Here is a 24,219-nt window from a genome sequence, read left to right as displayed (position 1 = left end):
CCTCCTTTGGTTAGTCACCTTCAGTGTTCTAGGAACCAAAGAGGCTATGTGGTTTCTACTTTTTTAATTTTAAAGCCACATTATTTTAAGCAAGCTGATAAAGCAAGTTTGTGTCTGAATGGTCACAACCCTTGGGGTACTGCTGCAGTGTCTGTGTAAACCTGTTGTAATCTTAATGTGTTTGACAGTCTGCCTTGGCACTGCTGCCCCAGGCACACTGGGCTGTACCACCTATGCTCATCATCTTTCCCCTTCCTCCTCCTCCCTTCCACACCAGCAGCTGGGAAAGACAGCTGCTGAGAATCTGGGATCTGTGAGAGCCAGGTTCATGCAAGGAATGGCAACTGAGCCACTGTTTTAGAAGGGAAACATTCAAATACCATCACGCATCAGCACAGAAAAGTCAGTTTACACTGAATTCCCTAACAACTCCATTAAGTGTTTTTCTTCTAAACAAAAAACAGTCTGTGCAACTCTGATGTCTTACTGACAGCTTCAACATTAAGATAGAAGGCAAAGCCATGTTTCTTTCCACAGCATATCAAGAATACTTTAATAACCAGTAAGATTCAGATCAGCTTTAATCAAAGCATAGGGAGCTGTGTATTTAAGCAAGAATAACTTGTATTCAAATAATCATTACTGATGTCAAATTAACGTTCTGAGTCATTACCCTTGAAATGTCAGTGAGCAGAGCATGTCATTCACACATCCATGATCTACATCAGCACACAGCCTCAGAAGGACAACACAATCAGTGTTCACTTGTCAACATGAAGTCCTGTTTCTTTTTCAAGTAAAACATTCAGTAAACACTTCAGCATTTTCTTTGATTTGAAATTATGATACAGCAGGATGGGATTTTATCCATGTGATACTGAAAAAGCACAACAACTTTTAAGGGTTTTTTTAAAACAATCAACTGGATTCATAGAAGTCAGCTGAAATGAAACACGACAAAGACCTTCCCAGAAGCTACTGCCTTGCAGTTGCCTTTTTATGAACAGAAACTTCATTACATAGTGAAACCCTAAAATTTATCAATGTGGGACAGGCACCACACATGATCAGAAAAAATGAATTCTCACTCAACTTTCAAGAAACTTTCTTTTGCTCTTGTAGCCACAATCCAGATCCCAGATATCTATATATGAAAATTCAAGCTGGAACAAGGCAGTTCTTCAAAACCCCATTGATTTTTTGGAAATATACTGAACAAAAGATTGCCTGTATCTTGCAATGTAAGAACAGTGCAACAAAATCTTTTATTGCTGACCAGAAAACAGTTTCACGTGATTAAAACAAACACTTGTGCCCTTGTTCAAAAACAGTCAGATAATTAAGAAGTATCAGACACTAATCATGTCCATACAGTTTAAGTCTGCTTCCTTGTGTACAAACACAAGAAAAACAAATCACTATTTTTCTGCAAAACTAAGCCTTATTCACTGTGAGACTTTTTTGAGTGAAATGAAGGCAATGGTTCTGGTACAGTGAATCGCTTCTCATGAAGTTATCTTAGTAAGAAGAAGGTTCTGCAGGTATGTCTAAAAACTGTTAGCAAATATACACAAGGAGGCAGGATTGATGAGAAGCTACACGTAACCTTAGATTTACAGCCTTACTACTGCAACTCCACAAAATACAAAATGATTTTGTAGGAAAAATTTTTAAATAAAACATCTTTTACATGATTCCAAGTGCATAGTTTACAAGTTCAGCCTTGTCTGCCTGTTGTCAGTTTTACAGCAAAGAGGGACAATGCTTTGACAGATGACAAATACAGGATAAGCCCTTTATCATGTTCCACTTTTATTGAACACTTTCTGCAAATGCAGATTACAACCTTGGTTTAGGTTGCACGCATCAACTTAAGCCATAATAAATCGGTATTTCTGAAATCCAAATCCTAGTGGTAAGGGTTAGGTAGTGGTCGATTTCTGTAGTTAGAGAAATTACAACAGTGTAAGTGTCACTCATAAAAGCAGTATGGTGCAAGAGGCTCTTTGGTGCCAAAAAATTGTCAGTGATGCATTTATGAATGCTACTGAGTAAAACGCAATCTAATTTACAACTCCTCCTCGCAGTGCTAGAGAGACATTAAAGGACACTGGAGACCCCCACACCTTGAGCAGTCTGCGAAGAAATATCACCATTACAGAAAAGCTGTATAAAAATCAATGACAAAAGACTTAAATCAGAAGGTATAGTCTATCTTTCATCCTGAAATACAGGTCAGGTACGGCCCAGCTCTACAGCAGGCATATTAAATAATCAGATTTAAAGTGATCTACACATTGAGACCTGAAAGATCACTGCCTTAATCTCACACCCATTTATATGGGCATTTATGTGGCAATGTACTTGCATCATCTAAATCTTCAGTAGTGCCTAAAGAACAAACTGCCTCCACTCCAGCATGCACCCAGAACAGCCATATGGCAAACCTAGACCTAGAAGGATGTAGAAACCCCAGATTTCAAGTGAAGCCTAAGAAATCCTAAAGGAACTCACAATTTGTATCTCTACTGACTTGTGACTTTTTAAACCGGCTGAGTGTAACAAAAACACAGACTTACTCGTGAGGTTTTTCCAAACGACAATGTATAGGCCGATCCTCGCGTAGATATACACATATGTACAAAATGTATAGAAAAACAAGAGTCCTGTAGGCAAGATTCCTATCTTGAGTGGAAAGACACTACATATACCATAAAGGAGAAAAGGAGATAAAGGGCCAATTCTGCCAGCACGAGCACTCGTGGTTCCACACTAACTTCAGTCATTATTGCATGCATTAGATGCCCAGAGTCACAAGTACCTCTGGTGCAGCTGAGCCAACTGACTAAACTGCTCTTCCAGTACATCTCACTCTCAACCTGATCTAAAAGTCAAGGTACTACTTCACACATCAATAAAGGAGGAAAGAAAACCCTCATGTGATTTGCTACAGCAATAAGTGTAGTTATTTGCACAACCTGGCTGGGTTTAACACAACTGCAAATCTCCATTTCAAAACAAGACTACTCCACCTCGCAACACCTGCATGGTCAGAAACAGAAAAGAGAATATACACAGCTTCTCAGACACTCACTTAGAACTACCATCTCTAAAAACCAAATTTTCTGTTTCTTTTAAAATACAAGTTTGCTTCACTGAGCTACTACTGCAAATCCTACTCTTTCCCTTCCAACCCTGCCTGCCTCAGCATTCCAGATGACAGCTGAGGCATTTGCACCCTCTAGCTGTCACAGGGAGGACACATTACTTATATCTAACTTACATTCATTTTCAACTTAAAATTTATTGAGGCAGTTTATATCAATGTAACCATAAAATAATTCAGAAATAACCCAAGTATACCATTTAAACATCTTCATGATTTATCCATTTACACACTCAGTACACAAACAACCCAGCCTCTGTACAAGTTCATCACATGCAAACCATCCATAAAGACAAAAACTTTAATTAAAAATAAGTCACAACTCAGTGTACTGTTTCAACTGCATCTCCATTTACCAAATGGCACATTGAATATTCTCTAAAATAAGATGTTTTTAACAATCTTGTTAAAAAATTCTTGGGCAAAATATTTCTAGACTTAAAAAACATCCAAGATTTTTCAAAACACTCAAGATACTATACAACTTATAATAACCTTGAAATAGGTTTACAAGGTTGTTAACCAAGGTATTTACATACCAAATAATGTAAAGCAAAAAATTTGTATTTCTAATGACAAAAAGGTGATGCATTAAAGATTTATGAAATTAAAATTAAGGCTCTTTGTTATAGTTCTTTATGTAACTTTACATAATAGCCAACTTTGGAAATGTCAGTCTTGCACATTCTTGTCAATCTACTGCATTTAAAGCAGTAGGGTATATTAAGTATTACTTTGAATAATTACATTGCTACTTCTATGTTTGAGCATGCTTTTGAAACACTGTAATTATGAAATATTTACAATGTGTAGCCTTCAAACTTTATGTAAAAGCCCAAGTATGACTGTCTGATTTGAATACAAACAACATACTTGTAAAAACACTTTTACTTCTCAAAATTAAATGTAAACTACTAGAGTTTTAACAAGCAAACCAGCTCTGAAAAGTTCCAACATGTGCCTGAATGTGGACAGTAAAAGTTATGTGAAATTTCTCAGACAGTACTGTTTTTCATTTCAGACTGAACTATTCATTGTATCAGCTGTTTTCTGTAAGCATGTAGAAAAATTAAATATCTTTTTAAAAAATTATTCCAAGTCCTACATATACTTTGAGCTATGTCCATAGGTTTCTTGAAAACTCAATACTGTCTCGCAGGTTGTAGTGATTGGTCCACAGTTTATTTCAGGATGTGTGTTCAACTAAAAGCAACTCCCTGTTTTTCAACGTCATTTCTCTTAAAAGCACAATGATATAAAACACTGAAGACAAAACAAAACAAAAAAAAAAAAAAGGAATGGTAACCTCAAGATCAAATTCATTAGCCATTTCTCCTACTATATCAAAATTTGTAGTCAGAATTGTCTTTATTGACTTTATTTTTCATTTTTGTACACAAAGAAAAACATGTTCATATCCATCATGAACAAAAACTTAAAAAGGCAGAACTAGAAGACATTTGTGTCCTTCACCAAAGCAAAGCTGTGCTAAAGGTTCCAAACATTTCCATTTTTAAAATAAATATTTTCTTTTTTTTTTTCATTGTCTACATTCCAGTCTTCAGAATGTCACTGGAAACTGCAGCCTATCATGAAATACACACTTTTGAACAGAGTCCCAGCTCACTGCGTTTGGTAGCTTGCCATACCATATCCAGCTTGGTTAGGTATTACAGGAGCACCTTGTCCCTGGGCAGGCTGAGCACCAAATCCACCCATCCAGGCAGCAGATGGAGATTGGCTTAAAAAGAAACAGGATGGTTAAAAAAGGTGGGGAAAAGCAACTTTAAAAAAAATAAAAACATACTTCTTACACAACTACTTGTATCAAAATAGAACAATTTCTTCTTCTTTTTAATGAGTAATTCAGGTTAAACTCTACAGCATGTGATTCCTGAAAATATCAGGAGCTTTTTAAGAACAAAGGAGAAAAAACCCCACAAACCTTGGGTACCCGTTGGATATGGCATCTGCCTCCCAAGGCATGAACACACACAGGTGGCTGGAACTCAACATCAGTGATGCAGAAATGCCCAATACCTCATGGGCATGAACACCAGTGATAGGTCTAACAGGGCTTAATATGTTTAATTGGCACCAGATAATGAAGAACTAGGCAAACAAGTTATTTCAAAATTATGTTAAAACAAAGAGTTCTTTTGAAGACTTCAATCTTCAAGAGATCCATTACTAAAAGCCCACCCAAATTCTGAAACTGCACAATAAAGTGTCCGTGTGTAGCTCCTTCTCTCCCTGTAGGCAAATACCCAGGGCTTCTGGCTCAGACTCACCACCTCCAGTCAGAACCCAGAATAGATTTAGACACCAGACAAGACCATCACCCAAAACTTTTGCACACTGGGTGGTCTTTGTGCCTCTATCACACACAAAATGTGCCACGAGGTACAAGTCTGAGCGACTCACCCCAGTATCTGCTCGTGGCAAGCACTGAACATAAACTTTAAGCACACAGGAGCCCCCCTAAACTTTGAAACCTTGTGCAATCCTTGACCCAAATGAGCCTGAAACTTAAGCTACAGCATTCCTGGAATATTCTAATGTAAAAAAAAAAAAATATAATTACTCACTCTACTCCAAAACCCTGTTGATTCCATGCTTGGCCGTACATTCCATACGACGGTACCTGCCACCCATTAGCCATATATTGCCCATACTGTTGTGGATTTCCATATACTTGGCTCCATTGTCCCCACTGACTGTAATCCACCTGCAGAAAGAATAATCCATTGTACTTCAGGTTCTAGAGATGGTTTATATTGCATTTGTGCTGCTGAAGGCAAAGTTTTGGCTATATCAATCAGAGAGCTAAAACAAGCAATAATGAGATCTGAAAAATAAGATGTCACTATGCCTTAATTAGATCCTTGTACTGAAAAATATATCTGTGTGTGCTTGAAACCCCAAAGACTTATTTGGTTGGACAGCCACCTAATCTGCAGTTAGCAAAACAGCAAGAATTAAAATTACCTCAAAGTTTCTCCCTATCTTGGATCATATCCAGAAGACAGTAACAGATATTCCATCAAAATCACTAGCCCAATTTGATGAACTGGAACATAACTGAGACAGAACATGGAATTTCATAAGAACTCCACCACAAAATTTAGCCATTATAACTGGGAAGTCATTACAGGTATAAACACAATTGCTTTTGTAATACAAAGAAAAGGTTAAGCACAGTTACCTGTTGGAAGTTCTTAGTCATATCAGGGGATTCTTTACCCCAATAACATTTAACAACATGTCCTTCAATTGTGGTTCCATTAACTGAAACAATAGCATGTGCTGCACTTTCATGGGTTGAAAACCTAAAAAATGTAAAAACAAACTAATATTATGTTTTACAGTACTTCCACCTGATTACTTAAAAAACAGTGACTCCATATATACAGGAAATCCAGAGAAAAACATTTGCATTCACAAATATTCATCTTCTGAGGTAAAAATGTTGGTGGCCCTTTTTACAAGTTCCGAATTATTCTATGAATATATGGTGACAGCTTTTATTGTATCAGGACAAGTTCAATCAGGTGAAATTACAGAGAAATGAAGTGTTACTACACGCACAGACCCAGAGATTTTGCTTTCTCTGTCCATACCTGACAAATGAGTAACCTTTTTCTGGAAACACCCTTATTTCCATAATCTGTCCAAACGGTGAAAAAGTCTGTCTCATAAGCTGATCTAGAACGTAAGATGTTTTTGACTTAGTAATCATCCTGGTGTCGAAAAAGTTTCAATAATAAAAAATAAGAGAATACTTCATACCTGTTAGCCCCGAGGCAATTCCTCCACAGTACACAGTACAATTTTTTGGACTTGACTGATTTACTACATCTTCAAATCTCAACTGTTTTGTATTATCTATAAAGAGAGAAGGCTGGTTTTCAGGAGTGGGCTGACAGTAGCCTAGACACTTACCTCATACACAAGCATGAATTTCACATTTAACAAACACATTATAAACAAACATTAAATATTTTATGACTATGTTGATGCAACATACCTAAAAAATCTAATCAAGATCTGGAAGGCAAGCTAATATGTGATTTAAGTAACATGATTTTGGCTTATGTTTTATTCCCCCACTGAACAGTGAAAAGACAGCAAACACAACACAGCATGACACAAAGCTCTTACTTTCTTGTGTACTTTTAGGGGCTGGTGGTTTCCTTGTTGCCCAGTTAGTTCTGATCTGGCGGCCTCCCAACCACTGGCCTCCCATGTGTACAATAGCATTTTCTGCATCCTGAAGAGATTAAAACAGAGATTGTAGCACTTCCACAAAAACCATGTACAAATCTACTCCCAAGACTTGGTTATCAGTTAATTCCACTGACAAAACCAGTAACAATACTAAGAAGAGTATGAAATTCTGAACAATCATAGCAAGCAGACAGACATTGATCAACATGAAGGCAACTGGTTACAGAGAAGGCCCTCAGAAGTAATTTGGTAAAAACTTCCTCCCACCCATTTTCTACACAGGATAGAAGCCAACTGCAATCATACATATACTACCTGTATACATACACGTATACACACATTTTTACACACACACATTTATACCATATACACATACACTATACAAGCATCTACATTAAAACGTTCAAAAGTTGCCAAAAAAAGTGGGAAGGTCACACAGATGCCAGGACTAATCACTGAAATAAAACTGCTATACTAAATGTTTCTTTTGCTTCCTGCAGGTGTGCAACAGATGCTTTGTAAGTTCTCCACACGTTAAAGCCATTGTATGAATACACATGAGAATCCATGGCCCACTTTTTATCTCGAACATGAAACTGAAGACAATCTTTAAGTTCACAGTGTAAGCAGAAGGAGCTGGTAAGCAAGGGTAAGTTTGCTAACAGCTGCAAGAAGCAACGTGTTTCCCAATTGCTTTGGAAGAAGACAGGCAAATAGTGCTTGTTTGAAATGCTTTTCCAAGTGCACAAAGCTTAAGGAAAAAACTGCCAAGCACAAGGGACAAAAAAAATGTGGACAAGTTAAAGGTGAGCTGCTCCCAGCTAGAATTCTCTTCTCAAACTCAGGACCTTGATCTTTCTAGGTTTTAATTATATTGAGTACTCATTTTGAAAACACATAAATACAAAAATGAAATTACAAAACATAACCAATAAGAAAATCCAATCTAAATGATAAAACCAAACCACCAGATAATTAAACATCCCAATTGATTCAAGCACCTTTGGCTCCTAAAACATGGTGAACACATAATGAACTGACTAGGAAAAGAAACACTCTCTGATCAATCTTACTGCTGTCCTGCTTGAGGATCACAGCTGAGACAAAAATGGAAGAGCACCCAAGCCATAACGGATCCAGTCCAATGCAGGAGTTCCATTTTCTCTTAACTGGGTTATGCATTAAGAGCTCAGGCTGGAATACCTGAAGACTGGGAGTATATAATCTAGCAGAATGATACATTCTGAAAAACAGGCCTTAAAGGACCAGCACAGCATAGTCACACCATAACTCTACAGGTGCAGCTGCTGTGGGAATGAACAGCAATCAGGACATGAAATTTAAGAGTACTTTTTAGTACTGTGTTTAGAATTCATCCATTAATTTTGTAGAATTAAGAGAAATTTCAAACTGGAGTTTTTATGGCTCAGTCTCAAAAGAATCCACTAACTTTAATTCCACGACTGTTACAGTTCCCCTCTGGTCACAGGAACCAAACAACTGTATGATAAGGGAAAAGGAGTACAAGGAATTAACAGCTATTCCTTGCTTTTCCAGCTGAAACACAGAACAAAGGAAGTGTAACTGGAAAAACACGCTAAATGAAGGCATTAAATTGCAGTATCTTATGGTACTGGCAAATCTGAAGAAATTAAAACTTTTTCTCTGGTTATGACAGCTCCAGGTAACTGTTACAGAACCATCAAAAGAGATCTGACATGTAGGACTTCTGACCGCACAAACAGGCTTTATGTGCCTAAAATCCTGAAACTGTGAGTTTTTCCTATGCAAAATATGTAAGGAAAATGATTCAGTTTCACCACGTTGTCCTAAACATACATACAGCTCCTGTACATGTAAATTTGTTTCCCTGGGTGAAGTCTAATAAGCAGTGAATACATAATAAACAAGCAAAACTAAAAATGGAAAATAGGAACTATTTTAAACCTGCATTGTGATTACTCACCAGTTTGTTATAAAAAGATACAAAACCATAGCCTTTTGACTTTCCAGTTGCCATATCTTTAACTACCCGTGCATCCCTGTGAAAAGAAGCACAGCTATATGAGGGTAGTATTGATAACCTGCAAAATAAAAACTAAAAGGAACCACACACACTGTATTGTGAGCATAATTTTTTCTTATAAATTCAGTTAGCCCTAAAACTACAGTCATTCCTGAACTCTCCCTATTGCTTCTTTACCTGTTAGAAAAAAGCAGTAGGACAAAAAAAATAACATGTAATAAACATGCAACCTATGCACATAACCTATACTGGCTAAAACTAGAATGTTCAAATTTGAAGTATAAGAGAAACAAAGTTTCCTTTTCTAATATTCTATTGGCTAGGGTCCTCTAAGGTTTACTGTTCTATAAATTACTGTAACAATTCTATCTAATTTACCATGCATTTTCTAAATAGTTAAATGTCTTCTGCCTAGTGATACAAAATATATGAAATATTAAAAAAATCGAAAAAGAGGAAAAAATAGGAATTAAAAGGCATACATGGCCTGTTAACAGATTTCTTTATTTTTCTTGGTCAATTCTCTACCATCATTTTGGAGTTTGGGTAGCTGTAAATTTTGAAAAATTGACATTTTCAGAAATTTAAGAAAGGAGAATAAAACTAACAACAATGCTAAGCACACCAGTACGAAAACAACAAATTTACACAGAAATTTTAGTGAGTAAGTTAAAATGATTGGAAATATAGAACTGCACTGAATATAGAATGTTAAAATGTAAATACTAAAATATGTATATATAAATAATGTATAATAAGAATAAATAGAAATGAGAAAAAATCTACAACTGAGTTCCAGTGTGCACAGTTCCTTGCAGTTAGCCTTCAAGATCCTGTCCATTCTTATGAGCAATTCTGCAAAATAACCAGAATGCTATTACTTTTAATTGTGACTTGGACTTTAGAAAAACTGCAGGTCTCAGGTATAAATATAGATTGAGAAACAGAAACCTGAATTATTCTTTTTAAATTGATTTTTAAAACAGTACTACTTACCACATTAAGAGACAAAAAGCAAAGTAAACAAAACAGCAGAGGTAAGAAATAAGATTTATGATTCATTTAAAAATATGCGTACAGAACAAGAGAAAAATAAGAATTTTGTTCTTAGAAATATATTCCTGTAAAGTAGTACAAAAACATTCATGTGCAACTTTGATTTTTATAAAGATAAACTGATAAAACAAACAGACATTTTTTGTAGGAGTACTCTTTAGGACATATATACTTTAGCACTCTCAAGGATTTTGTAATGTTAAATACGTTCAATTAGAACATCAGGTGATTTAGTATCACCTGAATTGTCCAAGAGAAGTTTAAAGAAACATTCTCTTAACTGGCAGAAATGTGCACATATTGCAAAGCCACCATTCTTTCATTTAAGATATTATAATTGTAATTAATCCCATTATCATCCAAAAAAACAGATTTCATTCTCATAAGTATTAGCTTTTTCAAAACATTCCCAAGTTATTAACTAGCTGCTTTATAGAATTATATTTCAATTGCCCAATTTTCCACTGCCTATGAAATGCAGCAAAAATGCACATAAAACACACCGAGAATACAATATATACCACTTATCAAGTCACTACTCTGTACACATTCTCAACACCAAAAAATCACACTTTGAGCAGTAATTAAATTTTAATAAAAGGTTGAAGGACATTAACATATAAATTAGGTTAAAAGCACATTGCTTGCAGCAAACCAGAGCACAATTACATTATTGTATTTACATTGTGAAACACACTGAGATACAGCCCCTCTTTACTACCCACCCACCCACCACAAAGAAATGAACAGCAGAAAAATTCTCCCAATAGATAAGAAATAACATTTCAACTTAGAAACACATTTTCACTACCACATTTTCTGACTGATAATGGAAATGTTTATGATGATACTTACGATATTTTACCAAAAGGAGCAAATGCTGACTTGATGTCTTCTGTTGTTATTTCTGGACTTAAATCCCCAACGAACACATGGAAGTGATCTGAAAATAAATAATTTACTAATCAAATATTTAACTGCTATCTAAAGTTTCAACTCCTGAGAAAGTGATGCTCTGCACACAGCTCTGGGAACCAGGAACGCTCAGGATTCCATGTGAAGAGCAGCAGCAATTTAATCTGTCCACTCCGGTTTCCCCAGGTGTAAAGCAGAAACAGAAGAATTAGTTTGCAAAATTCTATTAAACACTAGATGGGAAGGAGAGAAGTTATGTTTAAATGCATTTATGATAAATTATTACCACTTTGTGAAGTATTTGTGTAGAAGTGATACTGTGGCATTACATTACTTACTGGATGTATCTTTTTTCTGGCTACTTGGTGTTGTTGCCCAGTTTACTTTGACCTCCTGAAAACAAGTATAAGATTTAGTATAAATTCACAAAATTCTTACATTTTATAAGTTCATTCAAGGGTGGGTTACAACTGTCAATGCTTAAAAATCATCATTTAATATAAAACACCATCATAAATAGAACATCACAATGAATACATTTCCTAAATAAGACTTACTTTTTATATCAATACTTTAAAAATTATTCTATCAATATTTAATCTTGGTAAAGCATCTTCAACAGTTTTATTAACATTTTCACACAAATCTATATTCTTTACATCTAAGATTACCATGTGAGTGACTTACCTTTCCCAAAATTTTTCTCCCATTCATAGCAGCTAATGCAGCAGCTGCATCTCTGTGTTCATAAAATTCCACAAAGCAATAAGGGTCATTGCTTGTATGCTGCAAAACAGAAAATCCAACAGAAGAGTTGACCCTTCTGCTATCGGGTTGCTGAGAAGAAAATCCAGGAAAATATATTACTTACAGCTAGAAACTTTCAGAATGATTTGCATCAGATTTATGAAATAGCCTTTGACATTAAAGTTAAATGCAAGAATTCTTCTGATGGGATTTTTTATTAAAGGTCTAGCAGTTTCTGAAGGATAGCTTGTTTTGAACGAGGACTGAACTAAAAATAACTGATCAGAAAAGTGATCTGCAAACTGGATGGAAAGGGGGGGAAAGGGGAAGAATGGAGAGAAGAACAAACTGCCTCATGCATATACTCAAAGCTAGGAAGGCTTATTCCCCAGACACATTTTCACCAATTTTCTCTTGCCCTACTTAAGAAGTCTTTCCATTTATTTGACTGAAAACCACCAGCAGGCAGCAACCTGGAACCTGCACAGTGTCAGTCTCAAGTGAAAAATGCCATACCAAACAACTGGGAAACAACCTTTTAAAAGAACTCAAAATAGTTTGACTGAGGGAAAAGGATATTAATCAATTGACTGTTAACTCTGTTAACCTTGAGTACAACCTGTTTTTGTAGGATGACCTATCAAATCACCTTTAAAAATACTCACTGACAGAGGTCACTGAAGTAATACATGTATCAGAGTATAAAGTGCAAAGAACAGAAGAGTTTTTTGAAAAGCTGATCAAGTGAAAAGGATGTCAAGAATGCTAACATGAACACTGGATTTGATCTATCTCCAAGATGTAATGAGTACAAAAACTCTAACCAAAACATTTCCATTAACCATTCAGCACGTGCATGGACCAAACTATGATAAACACTAATATTACCCTAAACAAGTTATTTCTCACATGGATAGGAGTCTAGCAGAGGAACTGTTCTGGCCTCAGTATTCTCACTATCAACCTCCCCCAGTACAGGTAGAGCATAGCTGTAACACAAGCTAAGAGAAGACTTTTCCAGCATTCCTACTTAACTTCTGACAACCCATACACACTTACACTGATGAACAGATCCAGTCCTTCCCCCTAAAACTGGGTTGTACAGCTTAAACATAGCTCTGTCTACTTCTGAAGCTGTGAAGATACAACAGTTGAACAGATCATAAGGCCTTTATACACCTACAATGTCCATGGAATCTGAAGTCATCCTCCTGAACACTGTCAGTACTCGGGGCCTCTAACTGATGCACCATGAACAGATAAGAAAATGCACCTGAGATCACAAAAAAAAGTTTCAGTCACAAAGTTCTCTATAAGCACACTCACCTCAGATGCCCCAAAAAAGAAAGCCTTAATTCACTCCTTCTCCCACACTACTTTGGGAAACCCATTTAAGGCTTCTTTAGGAAATTTGGTGCAGTTTATGCTTCAGCTGAAGTACAGCCTTACTTTTACATTGTAGGGAGGTCTTCTTTAGCACTGAGAACTTATCTGAACAGGAGAAGAATCTCCTTTGCAGACAGTCAGATCTTTAGGTGTTCAAACTATCTACAAATATTGTGCCAGCACTCTGAGTATTATATACCCCCAAAAGAAATACCTGAAATTTTTCAACACTTGATATGTTCGTGTCATATACTCTACAAAAGAAAAAGAATGACTTGATACACCTGGCTAAAATGGAAAAATCCCAGTTTTTTTCTCACAATGGTAAGAACCACCTAACCATGATAGAGTTCCTAGGACAGGTTTACCACACACTGTAGAAGGACAGACACCATGGACAGGTCCTGTGACAGCTGCAGGCCAGTGCCAGTCTAGAATCCATCCTGTACTCCTGTGACTGCTTATTGGCAGGTGCTGAGGTCAGCCCAGTGCAGTCACCTCTGAGTGACTGAATACAGCTGCCAGCAGTTTTTGTTTATCTACTTGTTCCATGAAGATATCTCACTTATGGAAAGATCTTAAAACCACAAAGTCTTAACCAAGGTAAAAAATGTTGGAATTTCTCATCTAATTCCTCAAGAAACCAAACTGTGCTAACAGCTCTCACCCAGCCAAAGGTGGGAGCAGCAGCACCTTATGTCTGTAGAGCACATGACAATCAAAAGTGTTTCTTCAGAGAAGAACTAACAACTGTGATCTGTCAGCCTTCTGTTACTTTTCTCCAATAAACTTAAAGCAAATCCAGCAGAGAAAAGTGTCACATGGGAAATTATTAGTCCAGACAAAGATGAGAGTGATTAAACAAGCAGCAAGTTGATGATAAGCTAAAAACAAAGAAACAAACAAGCTGTGTGACACACTGAAAGGAAAAGAAGCCCACAGGGGAGTTTCTGGTAGCACTCCTAAAGAAGTCTGGTCACAAGACTTGCCTTTTAATACTTTCATTAACAATCTTGACAAAAAACTAATGTAACTGTCCTCAAGAAATCTGTAATTACAAGTTAGTAAGAAACATAAGATGTAGTAAAAAGTATGAAGAGAATACAGAAACCAGAGATGAAGGACCAAAGCTTAAACCTGGCAGAAGCTTAGATTAGTCCCTGCCTGCTCAAAGCTTACCAGTTACAAATGTAGAAGGAAGGAAAAATACCAGGGAGAGAGAAGTTTTGTAGGATGTGTCAAAAAGCTCACAGAAATGGCTGCCAACTGTAAAGGTACCAGAGTATTTACAATGGAGATAAGAAAGCATTAATACTTACCAACACTCTGTGCAAAAGACTTTATCTGGAATTCTATGGAAATTTTGTCACTTTGTTTCAAGGAAAAATTAATTTAAGAACAGACAGGTGCTGACAAGAACTATTTGTAATGGTGCAGACAAGAGGTATTTGAACTAATGCAGAAAAAGCTGAGGAAGAGTCAAACTTATTTTGAAGGATTTCTTACTTTTCATCCATAGAAAAGAACCATTCATTCAAGAGGGACAAGAATTACTGAGGCTCATGTTCAAATAAAGTAAAAAATGTACCGAATAGCCATGAATTACACTTGACATAAGGTTTCTGATCAACAGAACAATGTGATTCTGCAAAGAGGGGGTAACAATCTTTTAAATAAAGTGGAAACTCATCACCAGGTGATAAAAGGTATGTCAAGGCTACAGGCAAAAGTATAGGATTGCACACACCAGGTCTCCCCTGCAAAGAGTTATCCCCAAAGCCAAACACAATCAACCCAAAGAAACCCACTGCCAGTAATGTCAAAAGAAGCCCTCAACTTCATTTGTTTTAGAGAAGTTAGGATAAAGTTACACTATATATGCCACCCCCCAGATGTGGAAGGCCTTACCTCTGTTATCATTTTACAGCTTTTGCATGGTCCAATCTGGCTGAATAACTGAAGTATGAGAACCTCAGTCACATCTCTGGAGAGGTTTCCTACATAGCTACACAAGGAAACAAAAAAACAAGATTTTAAACCAGAAATTGTCATCTTTTAAAATGTAATCATGGTTTTAAAAACTTAAACAACTATAAAGACTCACCCTTTAAAACATCTCAAGTATTTTAAAGACAATATTTAGTAATTATTTCATAGTTTTAATGCAGTACTCGTGTGGTTTCTAAATTATAATGTTGGCCACACAACTGAGAAGTGAAGCTCGATGCAGACAGCGCTGGACACCAAGACCTTGTGCCAATCATTTCCTTGGCACAGAGATGTCAAAAGCATGAAGAACATTGCTCAAGAATGTTGTGCAGAACAAGCAACCAACTGGGCAATGATATTTTAAGTTTCACTTCCCACTAAGTAGCTCAACAAGAATACTTCTGAATTTGGGTACAAACACACATCTGACTTCCATGAGCTCAGGAGCAGCTCTCGGACAAGTTGTGCTGCCTTGCAATCAACCAACTCAACTTTTCTGTTTTCCTGAACATTTGGAAAGCCAGCCCACTCACCAACAGACAAGGCAATTTATGCAGTATTCTGCCATAGGAATGCACTATAGAGCATCTATCTCAACAGCTCCCACCTTTGTAATACCTCCCAAAATTCTGGCAGTGTTATTTTAACATCACTCAGACTTCTTGATTTTTGTTAGTTTGTAAATCTTGAGAAATAATTCCAAGTTTTGAAATACCTATCAAGTTTAGATAAGAGTCCTAGATTTAACAGGTCATGATAATGGCTGAGAAAGTCATAAATACAAAACTAAATTCTTTTTAACAATGTGGCTAATTTGTAATCAAATTGTAAACAAAATGATCAGTTAAGAGCAAGGCTTGTCACAGTAACAGATGTCAAAAGCCATCAGCAGAGGGACATTCATCACCTTTACAAACAAGCCTGTCAAGGCATAAAGAATTCAAGTGCGACCAAGAAGATGAGCAGAACCTTCTGTGATTTAGATGTTGTAACAATATACATGTTACTCATTTCCCTCTGGTCAGTTACAGAACGTCATAAAACTGCAAACTAAAGTCAGCCTGACCTGTTAATACAGTGAACATAAACGTGAACAAGCCTTTCTTATTGCTCACAGATAAATTTGAATTAACTAAAGGTGTGCTCTGAAATTGCTCTGAGAGGCACCCCTTGAAAATTTTTCAAAAGCAAATTGTGTTTGACAGCTGGACTTTCATCTGGATCAGCAAAATTAAAACGGACACTATTTGTTTTCATCAGAACACCACACAATGTTATCAACAGATGTTTGTTTACGTTGTTCTTTCAGCAACTATGAGGCAATTCTGCACTTTCTCAGCAGGACTTCAATGCTACAAGATCCAGAGTGACTTTCTGAAGTACCACCTGAATATAGAACATCCACTAAAATCTTTCAGGTACTCATTAGTTTCTTATTAAATATGTATGAATTAACACAAATCATTAACAGAAACCTGCATTGTTATGAAGCTTTTCAGTAGAGAAGTTAAAAACTGCAGAACTCTAAGACCCCTTACAGGACAAATTGTCAATCTCACTGACTTTTCAGTTCTACCCTGAAAACTTAGTAGTTAAACATTTATCCATACCTTCTTTCTGAAATATTAACTAAATTTTTGTTAATCATTCACCAAGAATAAATTGTAAATCACTAATAGCTTTCAGTGGAAATATTAACCTGAGAAGATACTACTAAAATCAGATGGGAAATGTATATCCCAGTAGGAATTCCAACACAAAGGGTCAGTTTATTGCTAGTTCTTGTTTCCTATGTATGCTGCAGAACAGTATTCATTAATACTGAGCCTTCACAGTAACACTGTATGAAATACAGTAACACTGATATGAAATTAACACATTATTTCTACTGCAAATCAGATACAGTAAGGAATACAGTTAACACTAACAAAAAACAAAACAAGTATCATCCTCTTCTGCATAATATCAACATGTATTTGGAAAACACAAGTCTGAAAATCAAGCTGGAGAATCCTCTTGGTCTGACAAAAATTTAAAAAAGAAAAAAAGGCCAGGGAAAGCCATTCCTCAGCAATCGATTCAACTAAGGTAAGAAAAGTTACACTAACTGCTAGAATATTTAAGATATACTAAGTGGGTTTTTTTTGATACCACCATGCATCATAAACCTTAGCTATGAAACAAGCTGCCTTTTCATAAAAATCAGCACCACCTTGACTGCTGGATTCAGATGGGATGTGAAATCCTACTGGTCCATTAATTCCCTAAATGTATCTGATAAATACTGCCTTGGTGCACAATATTACCATTAGTCAGAGGCATTCCCGCCCTTCCCAAGTTGCTAAAACTCAAACTTCAGTAATGCACTCACTGAGAATACTGCACAGTAAAGGTTCATGTAGCAAGGACAACACTCAGAGAGACCCAAATCTCTCAATCTCTCAATGGAAATACAAATCTCTACAAATTTGAAACAATATGCTAAAAAGTAAGACTTGATGGTTACTTTCATGTCTTTAGCAGACTGCAATAACATCACCTCCTTCAGGAGAGTTAGAGAGGACTTTAATAAAAACATACAAGCAAACATCTTCCGTGTCAATGTCTGAGTACTACAGAACTAAAGAAATCAATGTATTCACCACATTAGGAGCAGACACCTTACCTTTCTGGAAACACAAAACTTGGCTCAGCTGATGCTAATCACTACTCATGGCCAGCCTATGGTCAGCTTTCCCCTTTCTAGCTCCATTTCCATGTGATGTAACACAACAGCTGCTTCTATTCTACTTCATGAAATCAAAACTTTCACAACCATACCTCAAGAAACCAGAAGACTCCTAACATGCTATTGCACTGTATTTCAATCTTTTTTGAGTGATACATTCTAGAGGAAATGTTATGCAAACTTATTAAAAATTATAAAACCCAGCAAGGCAGAAGCACTTACTAAACTCTTAAAGGTGGTCTTGGATGATGTGACAAGGCAGCAAAAGTTGTGGCTTTTTGCACACAGGCAATAGTGTTTGCTCCCTTCTGCAAGTCTGAAGCACTTAAACACCAATTAATAAGCAGCTACCAAAAAAAAAAACCACCAACAACCTGTAGACAGATAGAAGTCCTGACATACATTTTTATCTATTACACTCCTGAATGCTGCTGACAACACAAAGAATAACAAACTACTTGAAATTCAGAGATGTTGTAGAACTATCTAAGGAACACAAGAGGCACGCATCAGTCCATAATGAGTTTTGGAACTCAACTCTTTGGCTTGAGCAGCAAAACTCTCTTTTTGAAGGTAAACAGGTTTGTGTTACATCCTAGGCAGGGAAGTAAGAAAGGGACACTTACAGCCACTACTTTGAGGTACACAAAACTCCTTTACACTCCTTTTTGGAGGAAAGATAGTAAATCTGATTTCTCTCTCACACAGTCAACACACAAGAAATGGCAGTTTCCATATTTAAAAGAGGAAATTATGATAAGCAATAAGGTAACTGATGTGGTCAAGAGCCCATGGAAATTCTAGCAACTCTGCCTAGTGCTTGTGAGCTACTGGAAATAAAATGATACCAAGAACAATCCACTCTGTAGCCTCCTCCAGGAGACAACATTCCTGCACAAGAGCTGAACTGAAAGGAAGTTCAAGAGAAGTGAATCTGGGTGAAGCTTTACTCCTGCACCTTATCCACATTCCAGACTTGGAATACAGCATGGCAAGGCTGATGAGGTAACAGCTATAGTCATGCAGTGACTTCAGAGCAGTCACTGAACACCTACAAACCACACAAAATATTTCTAAAAACTTTAACAAGAATATACAACTTTGCAATTTTTCTGGCTGCCTGTGGGAGCTGATAACATTAGCAGCACATCAGGTTTCTGATAGTTTAGTTTTCACTTTAAAGTAGAAGCAGGACTTTGATACAGCCTGTGAAATCTAACAGTACTCATAGAGAACAGAGCTTTCAAGTGTTCTACTAAAACAAAGAACAACAAAAAAAATCAGAAGCTCACAGCTCATTTTAGGACCAGCTAAAAAAATTACATGTGACAAATCATGCAGAAAGGCCCCCATTCCTGGAAAGATTTTTGGCAGAAAGTATCTAAGGTTATTCTCCACATTTCTATAAAGTTAAGAAATATAAGAAAGAAAAATGCAAACGGTGTCAGTTTTCTATATTAAGCCTCAGAAAATATTCTGAATTCTTAGAGGTTTATGACTGACCTATCATGACTGGAATAAACACAACAGCCCTGTAAGTACTGCAAATTGAAACAATCCTTATTGCTGAGTTGGTTAAGATGGGCATAAATGTTGAGTGAACAGTGGTAAGGTAGGTTTTGCTTTTTATAAGTAAAAAAAAAAAAAAAAAGGCTTGCAACTGTTAAAAAAGAAAATTCCTTCCTAATTTACAGATTTTAGATTTCATTTATTCCTTCAGGAGTGAAAAACTGAGACATTCATAAAGTTCTGCTTACACCATCAATCAAGTGCTTTTGCACATGGTCAAATAGCTACTGAAACAATTTGTTCTTCACTTTCTCCCCCCTCCCCCTCCCCAAATAAACCAAACAATGAAAACTTAGAAGTTCAACTAACAATATTTTTATTTGTTGTTCCTGGAGGACAGTGAGTTTTATTCATGAGATCACAACTGCTCTATATGAAAAGCAGTGCTCAGGATAATAATCTTTAAAACATGCCTTGCTATTCTAAATTTAAAGATATTTCAGATTAAAAGTACGAATAAGAAAGTAAAATGTAAAAAATGCTACAGCAAAATTTTTGTCTTCCATGCAAAAAGCCTACAGATAATTACAGGAAAGTAACCCTCTGTGATTGTGGTTACTACAGAACTACTAGGAAATTAATGTGCATGCTGTTTATTAGTTTAACAAATGAAACAGTCACACGTGTGCAATAAACCATTTGGGGCAGCGGCAGAAATGCTAGTTCAGACATCTTAGTACAAATTTATTTCTTTCTTATTAGTAACTAAGTGGGTTAAGTCAGGTCCTTGATGGATGTGTTCCTGGGTAGGACCTATGGCCAGTGTGGTATCCAAACTTGTTAGCACTAAAAAAACATCTTAAAACTTAGTGGGAATATAGCAGTTCTGAAAAAAGAAAGAAAAAGAGCCAATAATGAAGAAAGGAGCCTTGAAAATAAAACACTGTGTGACTCTGCTCTTTTCCCTCCTCCTACCCTAAATCAAGACTCAAAGCTAGGTCTGAGGGCCAAGCAAACTCAGATCATTTGGGTAATCAACACAAAAAGCATTTCAGATCTGCTTACTTAAACTATGCACCTCAGGGAGCAAGGACTAAGTACTTATACTACACTATAAACGACTTCAAAGAACTTTTGCAGACCTAGAAAGGAGAAAAAACAAATTGCCTTGAGAAGCCTTAAATGCCAAGTCATCATTTTGGTAGTGAGAACAGTATGATGAGACATTTTACTCTGTTTCAGTAGTTTCTTTACAGTGGCTTTCAGTCCCGACTATCTCGGAGAGTTTTTCTGAAGGCTACTGTCCTGAAAGCTAAATAGACAAAGATTTCATTTGCACTGTCCTGAGCTGTGTTTGTCATCTGGGCAGCCCGAGCATGAGCCTGCCTTTCTTCCAGGGACAGCCCGAACGCTGCACCGCTCACAGAGCCCGAAACACCCTCTGGCAGCTGCTCTGCAAATCTGGGAGCTGGTTAAAATCAGCAGCAGCACAAAATCCCTGCTCTCAAGTGCCCAACCACAAGCGCGAGCCTCCCTCGTTTAAGCCAACAGGACAAAGAAAATTCACCAAAACCACATCTGCAAAGATGAAAAGAACTCTACAGCAACCCCGAAATGCTCAAATTTGTATTTTCAAACAGTAAACGGATGACAGCCACCAAGTGACCAAAGAGCGCGGAGAGACACGGCCAGCACACAGTTATTTCTTTCTGCTGGGCCCGATACCCTGTTATTGAACCACAGCGTGACACGCTGGAGGGAAAAGCGATCCCTCCCGCGTTCCCGGCGCTCCCCATCCCACCCACCGCCGGCAGAGCACAAAGAACTTTCCCAGCGCCGGGACCGCCGTGCAGGGGGGGCCCGGGAGTGGCCTCTGCCCCCCGGGGAAGGCTTGGGACCCCCGCGTGCACCTCCAAACCTCCGGGGACGGGCCCCGGAGGCTCCGGGGATGGACCCCGTTACACGCCGGGTCCAGCTGCGGCTGGCCCCGTGTTTTCCTTGGATCGGTGCAGCGCCGTCTCCGTGCGGGCCGCCGCGCTCCCCTCCCGCTCCCCCTGCCCGGACCCCGCTCCCGGCCCTGCCGCACACGCTCCGTCCCGCTCAGCCCCCTCCGCTCCCCCGGCACCCCCTCGAGGCCCCGGCCCCGCTCCCCGGGAGCGTATCCCTGCCCCCGCCCCGCTCCGCCCCGGACCCGCTGCCCACCCCGCCGCCCCCTCCCCACTCACAGGGTCCTCGGCTGCCCGTCGTCTTCCATGATGGTGGGCGAGCGCCGCTCTCCGCAGCCGCGCCCGGGGGCAGCGCCGGAGGGGCTCGGCGGCGCACGGAGGCGAAGGGAAGGTGAGGAGGGTGCGGGCGGCCCCGGCTCCCCCCGCTCCGCGTCGCCCCCGCGCCAGGTCCCGCGGCCGCAGAGCCCGAGCGGGAGAGGGAAGCGGCACCACAAAATGGCGGCCGCCACCAGACGCTCAGGAAGCCGCGCTTCGCGCAGGCGCCGCCCCGCGCGCTCCCGGACCCGCTTCTCCTTCCAGGCCCCGCGGGGCGCGACGGGGATCGTAGGCACGGCCGGGCACCGCGCGGCGGGGCCCCGCAAGCTACTGGGAGTTGTAGTTCGCCTGGCCGCGCACAGAACGGCGGCACCTCAAGGTGAGAACTACAATTCCCGGCATGCCCGACGGCAGAGGCGCCGCGGGGGCGCGCCAGGGCTGCCGCGATTGGCCGCCGGCAGCCCGGGAAGATTCGCTTCGTCCCGGTCCCGGTCCCGGTGCCGGTCCCGGTCCGAATCCCAGCTCCAGCCCCGGCCCCACGGAGCGGGACGGGGGTCCAAGGCTGCGCTGGAGCGCGGTGTCACCGTGCGCGGAGGACAAACGCCGCGAGCCGCTGTGCCCCGAGGCTCATCCCGGCCATTCCGCGCGGCCTGCGCCGGGCGGGCGCGGCCCGCTCCCGCCGGGCCGCGTCACTGCGGGCAGCGTCAGCCTCTGCAGGGGGATGGCCAGGCTGCGGGGGCTCGGGGCAAGCTGCCCCGTGTGCGGCAGGGGGTTGGGACCAGGTGGTTTTTTAAGGTCCCTTCCAGCCCAAAGCGCTCTGATGCCGCGATTCCCAATGATTCCGATTTAATGTGCCACCACAGCCTGGCTGTGCAGGAGCACCGTCTCAGTTCATTGGGAAGATGAAGAGATGTGCGATGCTTAGGGGGCCCACCGAGAGAGCCAAGTTAGGAATTGTCAGTGGGGAATGGATCAGGATAGCTCTGCACAGGCAGCGGATGAGCATCCTCCCATGCAGCTCTTGCAGGATAATCACAGCACTCTCATTCTGGAAAAAAATCCATTTGTACACATACTGAATATTCAAGTACTCTTAAATCCCACCCCCCCCCCCCCAAAATAGTAATATCACAGAGAAAACTGCATATATAGTTATCAAAGTCGATATTTTCGTGCCTGCTGCTCTCACAGTAGTGTTTTCCTCTCTTTAATTCAAATGCAAGACTGTTGCCAGGCACACATTTGTGGTAGAAGTTTTTCTAGCACATGGATGCAGATAGAGGTGGCTTAAGTAACTCTTAAAAATGTATTAAAACCAAAGCAGTTTGGAGGTGTAAGGAATTAGTGGAGTACTCTAACATGGAATTTGAATAGCCAGAGATCTGCAGGTAGGAATCTCCGTGTCCACCAGGCATCAAAGGCTTTTTTGTTTATTTCACACGTTTGGTCTACAGGCAGTAAATGCCAGGAATTCTCGGAGTGTTGTGACATTTTCCAGTGCCTGCAGCTCCAGGAGATGATGCAGCAGGACTGGTGTGAGACAGAATGGAGTCGTGGCACCCAGCACTGACCAGCACTGCCTGAACTGCCAAGTCCCTGGCAATGTGTTTTTGTCTAATGCATCAATAAGAAAAAAAAAATAAACTTGTTTCAGTTTCAGAGATACTCAAGGTCCCTGCAAAAAGTGGGTATAAATATATAAATTGCTTTATAAAGATAAAGCAATTCTACACTGACTGAGTCTTCTCCAAGCGTGTACTGAGGGTGAAGTTTTTCTACTGGGTTTAGGATTTGCAGTATCCAGAGTGTTGGATAGCACTGATCTCAGGAAAAATTCTCTGAGGGAAAAAAACTCCACTGTGCAGCTATGTTTTCCCATTAACAAGTACCTCTTTTGAGATTTGTAAACGAGGGGATCAGACCCAGCCAACATGAGATTAGGAAAAGGCAAAACCTGCTTCTCCTTCTGTGAGAGGGAGACCCACGTGGTGGATGAGGAAAGACTGTGGACGTGTCTGTCTGGACTTTAGGAAAGAGTTTAACACCATTTTCCACAGCATCCTCCTGGAGAAACTGGCTGTCCATGGCTTGGACAGGGGCTCTGTTTGGTGGGTAAAAACCTGTCTGGATGGCTGAGCCCAGAGAGTTGCCCACTTGCTACAACAGCATTACAGTTTTCACTGGGTATCGACTCCAGCAAAGGAATTGT

The 24,219-nt window shown here is 39.4% G+C and overlaps 1 protein-coding gene across 6 annotated transcripts; it reads right to left on the bottom strand.

The window, feature by feature from the left end:
* Positions 1-1,246: 1,246 nt before the first annotated feature.
* TIAL1 (TIA1 cytotoxic granule associated RNA binding protein like 1) lies at positions 1,247-22,192 on the bottom strand. 6 transcript variants are annotated; one of them, XM_053948522.1, is made up of 12 exons: positions 21,975-22,192; positions 15,432-15,528; positions 12,078-12,227; positions 11,729-11,783; positions 11,331-11,418; positions 9,360-9,435; positions 7,328-7,436; positions 6,956-7,051; positions 6,787-6,871; positions 6,372-6,495; positions 5,755-5,894; positions 1,247-4,907 (listed from the first exon to the last, which is right to left on the bottom strand). In XM_053948522.1, the coding sequence occupies exons 1-12, from the start codon at positions 22,001-22,003 to the stop codon at positions 4,790-4,792; spliced, it is 1,167 nt and encodes a 388-aa protein (XP_053804497.1). In that variant the 5' UTR covers positions 22,004-22,192; the 3' UTR covers positions 1,247-4,789. The 6 variants fall into 6 exon arrangements, with proteins under 6 accessions (XP_053804497.1, XP_053804498.1, XP_053804501.1 ...); XM_053948523.1 differs by having other exon boundaries at positions 12,078-12,176; XM_053948524.1 differs by lacking the exon at positions 1,247-4,907 and adding an exon at positions 6,155-6,247 and having other exon boundaries at positions 5,807-5,894.
* Positions 22,193-24,219: the final 2,027 nt, after the last annotated feature.

Source organism: Vidua chalybeata, chromosome 8, assembly GCF_026979565.1.
Source record: "Vidua chalybeata isolate OUT-0048 chromosome 8, bVidCha1 merged haplotype, whole genome shotgun sequence".
Taxonomy (NCBI): Eukaryota; Metazoa; Chordata; class Aves; order Passeriformes; family Viduidae; genus Vidua; species Vidua chalybeata.
Note: the sequence above shows the minus strand (reverse complement) of the source record. Positions and strands in the feature narration are given on the sequence as shown.